Raw genomic sequence first — 8330 nt, 5'->3', positions numbered from 1 at the left:
CTTACATGAAGAGTACATCATACAAAATGCCAGGCTGGATGAAGCACAAGCTGGAATCAAGATTGCCGGGAGAAATAGCAATAACCTCAGATATGCAGATGACACCACCCTTATGGCAGAAAGTGAAGAGGAACTAAAGAGCCTCTTGATGAAAGTGAAAGAGGAAAGTGAAGAAGCTGGCTTAAAACTCAGCATTCAAAAACGAAGATCATCACATCTCATCCCATCACTTCACGGCAAATAGATGGGGAAACAGTGCAAACAGTGACAGACTTATCTTCTTGGGCTCCAAAATCACTGTAGATTGTGACTGCACCCATAAAATTAAAAGATGCTTGCTCCTGGAAGAAAAGCTACAACAAGCCTCAGTCCAGTTCAGTTCAGTCGCTCAGTCATGTCCGACTCTTTGCGACCCCATGAATTGCAGCACCCCAGGCCTCCCTGTCCATCACCAACTCGCAGAGTTCACTCCAACTCATGTCCATTGAGTCGGTGATACAAAAAGCGTAGACATTACTTTGCTGACAAAGGTCCGTCTAGTCAAAGCCATGGTTTTTCCAGTAGTCATGTATGGATGTGAGAGTTGGACTGTGAAGAAGGCTGAGCGCCGAAGAATTGATGCTTTTGAACTGTGGTGTTGGAGAAGCGTCTTGAGAGTCCCTTGGACTGCAAGGAGCTCCAACCAGTCAATCTTAAAGGAAATCAGTCCTAAATATTCATTGGAAGGACTGATGCTCAAGCTGAAGCTTCAATACTTAGGCCACCTGATGTGAAGAACTGACTCATTGAAAAATACCCTGATACTAGGAAAGTTTGAAGGCAGGAGGAGAAGGGGATGATAGAGGATGAGATGGTTGGATGGCATCACCGACTCGATGGACATGAGTTTGAGCAAGCTCTGAGAGTTGGTGATAGACAGGGGAGCATGGTGTACTGCAGTACATGGAGTCACAAAGAATTGGACACAACTGAGCGAGTGAACTGAACTGAACTGAAGCAATCTCTAGCAGGTAAAACCATAACATAGCAATAGAATCTCCCTCAGGGCCCCTTCTTCATGGGAGCTCCCTGCACTCCATCAATATTGAGTGTCCTTCCATAGCCCAGGAATCACCATTTAATATCTCATCAAGGCCCATTATCTGCTTGGCAGTCTTCAACCCCAGATCTCTCCTCACCTCATCATAATTTACCTGCTCTCTCTTAAAATCTTATTGTTAATTTACTTATGTATGCCAGTGAAGAGCCTATATATTTTTCACAGGAATCCCAGAGAAACAATACAGGATGGTTGTTCTCAAATGTGTTATTGGTAGCAGTAATGCGAGCTGATAAACTGAGTGCTCACTCTTGTGCCAAGTCACACATGTGCTGTAGATGTTACCTCATACGAGCTTCACAACATCCTATGAGCTTCATTTCACAGATGAAGAAACTGAGGTTTAGAGAGACGAAGTCACTTGGCCAAGGACAAACAAATACTGGGAAGAGGCAGTGCCCGAATTCACCCCTGGATCTGCCACTCTCACCAGTGATACTCTCAGATCCTGGAACGTCCCTGCCTCCCTAAGCTTGATCCTACCCCTAGGACCCAAATGAATTCCTGCTTTCAATCACGTTACTTGGAATCAGGTTATTGAGAACTAACTTAGAAGAGGCGTTGGGAAGTTCAGAGGGAGACACCCTGGCAGTGGGCCTTCAGGCTGCCCCTAGACTAGACACCGCTCCGGCCGAAGGGCCATGCTGGGACCTTTGTGTGTGAAAGAGGCTTCTCATTTCTAGCCCCTACCTAAGGAGCTGAATCCTGAATATTTTATTTGTAATGGCCTGAATGGGTGGCTGGAGGGGTGGTTGGAGGAAGAAACAATTTATGAATATTTTGTTTTATTCATTATCTACTATTGAATCAAATTCTAAAGTCTAAATCTAAAAGAAAAATCTGTAAATTTTCTTGTATTTTGCTCATCTCAGAATTTTCCTGGTTCAGAAACTCTTCAACAATGGAGTAATGAACCTCCCAATAAAGTTACACCTCAGGAAATATTCTTCTTTGTCTTCAAACTGACTTGTGTCTGTAGGACAGCATTTTCTAAGTAGCAATCTAAGTATTGCATCCTTGTTGAGAAATTCAGAGCACAACGTACTTGTCATCAGGTGGTAAAAGGTAATGATAACTAACAGTAGTAATAGTAATTCAGTATTTTACACTCACTGAGAGCCAATAACCATTCTATGCACTGTGCTAGGCAGAATCATTGGATATACATGCTACATGTGGAAATGGAAACAGTCATCTTTCCTATTCACAAGTGAGGATGCCTAACCTCTTGAAGGCACAGAGAGGTTAGGAAATTTGTTCTGAGTCATAAAGTTTGTAAATAGAAAGCTGGTCTTAAATCCAAGTAGTCTGACTACTAATTTTATTTCCTTGTACTGTAAAAGAGCCAGTCCTCCTCTATCCATTTATAAACTAAATCATTTTTATATTTGGGCAAAGAAGATGAAAGCCAAAGTTTATTTGGAACTTAAAGCAGTCCCACCAAAACCCTGTTATAGTGTGTGAGAGTGATGGTCTCCATTGGAAGGCTGCCCCATTAGGATGGTGTTTTGAAATTAAAGATGAGTGATATTGTATCAGCTTTCCTCATCCTTTCAGTTCAGTTCAGTTGCTCTTTGCGACTCTTTGCAACCCCATGGACTGCAGCACACCAGTCCTCCCTGTCCATCCCCAACTCTTGGAGTTCACTCAAACTCATGTCCATTGAGTCAGTGATGCCATCCAGTCATCTCATCGTCTGTCGTCCCCTTCTCCTACTGCCTTCAATCTTTCCCAGCGTCAGGATCTTTTCAAATGAGTCAGCTCTTTGCATCAGGTGGCCAATGTTTTGGATTTTCAGCTTCAGCGTCAATCCTTCCAATGAATATTCAGGATTGATTTCCTTTAGGATGGACTGATTGGATCTCCTTGCAGTCCAAGGGACTCTCAAGAAGCTTCTCTAACACCATAGTTCAAAAGCATCAATTCTTCGGCACTCAGCTTTCTTTATAGTCCAACTCTCACATCCATACATGACCACTGGAAAAACCATAGCCTTGACTAGATGGACCTTTGTTGGCAAAGTAATGTCTCTGCTTTTTAATATGCTGTCTAGGTTGCCTCATCCTTTATGCTTAGCTTTTCTCATCATTTTAATAACTTCACTATCTGGATAATATATTCCTCTAGGTAACACTGAGGAAAAAAAAAAACAACCTTTTTTGTACAACACAAAACAAAAATATTCTTTTTTATGTAAAATATACAACACAAAAATATCCTTAGTCTAAACTTTCTGGTTACTTTTCACTGATCATGACAGAGAAGAAGAAAAATAACAAGTGACCTCCAAATTAAAATATATGGAGATACTTTCACCTCAAATTCAAACTCGATTCACCAAATATCTGATTTTTTCAGTGCAAAGTTTAAAGAAATTTTTAATGTCTCTCCTACCTTTTTTCAGCCAAAACTTAAATTCATTGAGAATCTTAGTATAGAAATTTTCTATTCAAATTTCTAACAGTTATTCTCTTTGAAAACCAAAACTCAAGGGAGTTCTATGGTGGCAGAGCTTATGCTTTCAGAAGATTAAAGGTTACAGTTTAAAATGTTAAGTCTTTCACTGAAAAAGCCTTGAAAGTGAGATCAATAAAATTGTTACCTTTTTAATAATAATGACTAGAAATTTTTCCATTTCTTTGCATTTGATTTTCCATGTTTATCATATGGCTTATGTTCCATGCATATGATCTCTTGAACCTTAGTGGATTTATGAAGCCAAAGAAAAAAACAGGCAAATAAAGAAACAACAACTCTGTTCTGTTACACTGAACACTTCCCAGTGTTCTGCCTGATTCTAATTACCTTAATTTACCCAGGATGCTTCAGTATAACCACCTGGAAAAATGAGGGTGGAACTTTGATTCTGGGAGGCATATGGAAATTTAATTACTAGATTTACAAAGTATTTTAAAACCCCCAGATAAAATTGACCAGAAGACTGGAGAAGAATATCCTCATTAGCAGTAGTGGGGTTATATGGAATGGTGGGGATTTCTGAGACTCAAAAGCCTGTGTCTATTTTTCTACACTGGCCCCTCAGCCCCATCTTCTACAACCAGCCTCAAGAGGAAGTGGAGAAAGAATCATTTATTCACCTCTGGCTGGAAGAACTGCAGATTTCAAGTGTGGCAGTTCTAGCACTGAGGAGAAAACACACATAGGAAAAAAGAAGGCCATGTCTCACTTCCAAATTAAAAAAAGACATTTCTACATGTTTCCATAACCCACAGACTGCTGCCATTTGAGGCCAACCCCTCCAAGTTTCCCTCTTTGTCTAGTGTAGTTGCTAAGTCTAGGCCACTGTCAGCAGTCCTTTTCACTCACCCAGGACCATCCCCACACCCCACAGATGCAGAGATTCTCTGGAGACATGTGTACTCTGGTATCAAACAATGCAACTCATGTTTGATTTTGGATAACCTTGCACTGCTGAATAAAATAACCCTTGAGAAAGAAGCAATAAAAGCTCTGTAAGAAAAATGACTCATGTTTCCAAGCTGTCTAAAGTGATCACTTATCCCAACAAATGGTAATTCTTTCAAGACACAGTGGGCATGCACCATACTTATAAAAGTCTGGGAGAAAAGCCTTGCAAATCATTTTTTTTTAAATTCGTGTTAAAATGTATCAAAAGAATATTTCTGGTAGGGTGTACCAGACAGGGTATGCTTGAAAACAAAAACCACATGGATGTGAAAGCCAAGGTGCATTGGCCCAGGGAGGCAGCGGGGTGGGGTAGGGGTGGGGTCTCTGCAGAACATCCAAGCTCATTGTTTATGTACTTGTTTATGTGCCTCTAATTGTTTTCCCTTTTCTCCCCCCACTGGTTAGAGTGCAAAGATGTGAACAAAGTGGCTTATTGCCCACTGGTGCTGAAGTTCAAGTTCTGTAGTCGAGCATACTTCAGACAGATGTGTTGTAAGACCTGCCAAGGACACTGACCCACGGAAAGCCAGAGAGAGCGCCTTGTCATTTCATCGTGGAAATGTATCCATCACAGAGAGCCACCCAGAGGAAGAGGATTGATGTCCTTGCAAATGCATTACCCTGTGGAAAACGTAACCACTGGTCAGCCCTAGCTGACAGGATTTCAATATTATTTTAACTTCTGTGAAGTGGGATTTATTGATCCAAAGTGCTGGACACGGTAGTAGGAGGGAATGCCAGATTGGAGAGATCCAAACAACGCAGGGAGACTTGCTTACTGTGGAACCTTTGTGTTCTTTCGAGTAAATCCAATAGCCTGTTTACCTCCTTGGACCATTAAGATAATTTTTATTATGGACTTAGCAATGACACTGAATCCATTTGTGTTTAAAACTGTTTAAAATGTAGCTGTTTTGACTTGGTCAACTATGGAAGTAAAGAAGATTCAGAAATCTTAAGTCATAGCTTAAAAATATTTACTATACTTTATCTCACTCCAACAGCACCACAATTTAAATTCTAAAATGGGCTTTGAACTGTAATTTAAGGCGGAATTATAAATCAGAAGTAATGAAAGTTTGTATTATTTTTCTTCATTCCACTTAATTTCCTTAGGAATAATCCCCCTGTTCTGAACACTGCTGTGAGCCATATATAAACTATATTAAACTGAACAACAATGAAGGACTTAGTTTAAAGCAGTGCATCAGTTACTGCAGCTGTGCAAGTCTATAAATTCACTGCTTAAAGACTGTGGCCAACTTGCCATTGTGCAAGTGAAGCTGAGATTTCCATTAAAACTTTAAGAGAAAAACATTTCAATTTCATGCAGAAGCAGACCTGGGGTATGGTAGAGACTGAAGTTCCAGGCCTTTTGCTGCCAGCACACAGGCTGCCTCAGTTCTTATTTGAGTCACCCCAACTCACTCATGTTTACATCCTCTCCAGCCACAGAATGGCTTCTGCCCTGTTGGATCGTTGCATATGCATGCTGAGCTTGCTGAGATGATACCATGCAAAAGACAGACTGGCTCGGTGACAACCAGGCAGACCCTTTTGCTGACAATTACGATGAGTTCCAGATGTCCCTTCTTTGATATGGCAGAAGGGCATTTATTTATATGAGAGCAAGTGTGTGTGTGTATGTGTGTGTGTGTGTGCAGGCGCTTTTGAGTGTGTGGGTAGGTGAGTGTGCTTGCACATAGATGTGCTATTTCTGTGAGTTCTAAGGTAGGCAAGGGACAATAACCAAAGAAGAAAAACTCATGAAGACTAGAGATCATAAAGCATCATTTAAATAGTCACCTAACCAAGGATTTTGTATTTTTTATGGATACTCTGAATGGCAATTAAATGTGAAATCCAATTTCTTGGGTAGCTCAAACTCTAGAATCAAATCTACCTAAATTAAATTGACTAGCTCACATTTTCCCTGTCCACAAGTTTCACATCACGCTCGTCAAAAAGATTTGACAGTGAGATTTTTTAAGAAGAGAAACAAAAAGAGGGTACTTGCTTTATGAATATGTTGTACTTGAACACTTGCAGCAGGATCTTGACGAATGTGTTTTGTGTCCAAAACACGACTGCACCATGCGACACCAACACCTCAAACTCAAACCAAATGGCTACTTTGCAAGATACTACTTGCGGTTAAAGAGTGTGTTTGACTTAAATCATCACTGTGCTCTGAAACAACCTGCCGGGTGTATCACATACGCCATGACCTAAGAGTGGCTGATTAGGTTTTTCAGAAAGGAAGAGAAGCTCATATTCTTCAAAAACCAAACTAGATGTCAGATTTGCTGTGGACAGTCAGCCTGGGACGTTTGTTGCTCTGCATGTTCAGTCATGGTCATCTGTGTCTCCTCGCCTGCTTTCTCTCAACACTGCAGCTCACATCCCTGAGTTTCCAGAGAGAGCTATTGACAGTGGGCGAGAGTGGCCAGTGCGTCTATCTCTGCTGCCTTGAAGACAGCCCAAGTGCCACCTCAGCCATTCAGTGAAGGGCAGACAGCCCACAAGCACTGACTTCCTTTGGTCCCTTGCAAAGAGCAGTTAACTCGGTGCTAATGTGCCTGGTGAAATAAACTAAACCAACAAAGGATAGGTGGTTTCTGTGGCACCTTTTAGACATAGGTTTGCTGTCAGGATCTGCTTTTTCCAACGTAAATACCAGCTTATGTTTTTATTTCAAGAAGATTTCTTACATTACTGACTAGAGGCTCCTTTCCCCCTCACCCAGGAACTAACATTGTGAGGGCCATAACCCTGGGCCCTGGCAGCACCCCAACTGGTGCTAGAAAGGAGGGTAGCCATGTTCCTCTGGGGGGTTGTGCAGCGGCAAGGCCAGGGGGCAGAGAGCACCTGGAAACAGCATCAGATTACTTTCTGGAAAGATCCAAACAGAATATATACAATAGGACTAAACTTTCAATTGGTCTTGAATTTATACCTGACTGAGAAGTCTTATTCCATATCACATCACAACATTACTGCTGCTCTCTCATCCATCACGTGGCTGCATGATGCCCTATTCCTAAATATTAACAATAGGATTGTCTGTGGAGGCTGAGCCACCCTGGCAGGCCCTCCAAAAGGAGTGAGCTATGTAGGCTACTCAGAGAAGCCTAAGGAAACTGGTACCCCATGACTGAGAGAAGTATCTGCCACTGCAGAGACCCGCCAAAAAAGGCAAGGTAAGCGTAGCCAACTGACTCCCTGAACAGTCCATTTCATTAGGAATTTTATTATTTGAGTGAATGTCACATAGGTATCCTTAATAATACAGAATGAAATTACCTTTGTATTATTGTGATTAGTTGTTGCTTATTTTATATTCAGTATTAATGTGGTACACTGTTACTTTTTTTTTTGCTTTGTAAATTATATTCTAATTTATTGCCATGTTTCCTAACACTTGTTCTACATTCAGTCTCCTGCTTGTAATGAAAATGAAAAAGTCATTGTAACACTTGATGGAGTGAAATTCCACACCAGGCACAGATTTTTTTAACATAGATAATTTAGTAAAAATAAAAATTCAGCTTGTAAGAATGATTCAGATGGAAGTTGTCTATTCCCTGAAAAGATGGTGTTAAACTCACAGTAGAACTCTCTCCCTTGCAATACCATACTGCAGTGAAAGTGAAATGGAAGTGTTAGTCACATCTGACTCTTTGCAACCTTATGGACTGTAGCCTGCCAGGCTCCTCTGTCCATGGGATTCTCTAGGCGAGAATACTGGAGTGGGTAGCCATTCCCTTCTCCAGGGGATTTTCCCAACCCAGGAGTCAAACCC

General features: G+C 41.2%; 1 protein-coding gene across 3 annotated transcripts in view; it reads left to right on the top strand.

The window, feature by feature from the left end:
- ADAMTS6 (ADAM metallopeptidase with thrombospondin type 1 motif, 6) overlaps positions 1 to 8082 on the top strand; it is a 286481-nt gene extending 278399 nt beyond the window's left edge. For all 3 annotated transcript variants that reach the window (XM_010845526.1, XM_010845524.1, XM_010845525.1), the window contains one exon: positions 4934 to 8082. In XM_010845526.1, coding sequence (XP_010843828.1) covers positions 4934 to 5043 — 110 coding nt within the window. In that variant the 3' untranslated portion in view covers positions 5044 to 8082. The remainder of the gene's footprint in view (positions 1 to 4933) is intronic.
- Positions 8083 to 8330: the final 248 nt, after the last annotated feature.

The sequence above is a fragment of the Bison bison genome, unplaced genomic scaffold, assembly GCF_000754665.1.
Source record: "Bison bison bison isolate TAMUID 2011002044 unplaced genomic scaffold, Bison_UMD1.0 scf7180017864218, whole genome shotgun sequence".
In the NCBI taxonomy this organism is placed as follows: domain Eukaryota; kingdom Metazoa; phylum Chordata; class Mammalia; order Artiodactyla; family Bovidae; genus Bison; species Bison bison.
Note: the sequence above shows the minus strand (reverse complement) of the source record. Positions and strands in the feature narration are given on the sequence as shown.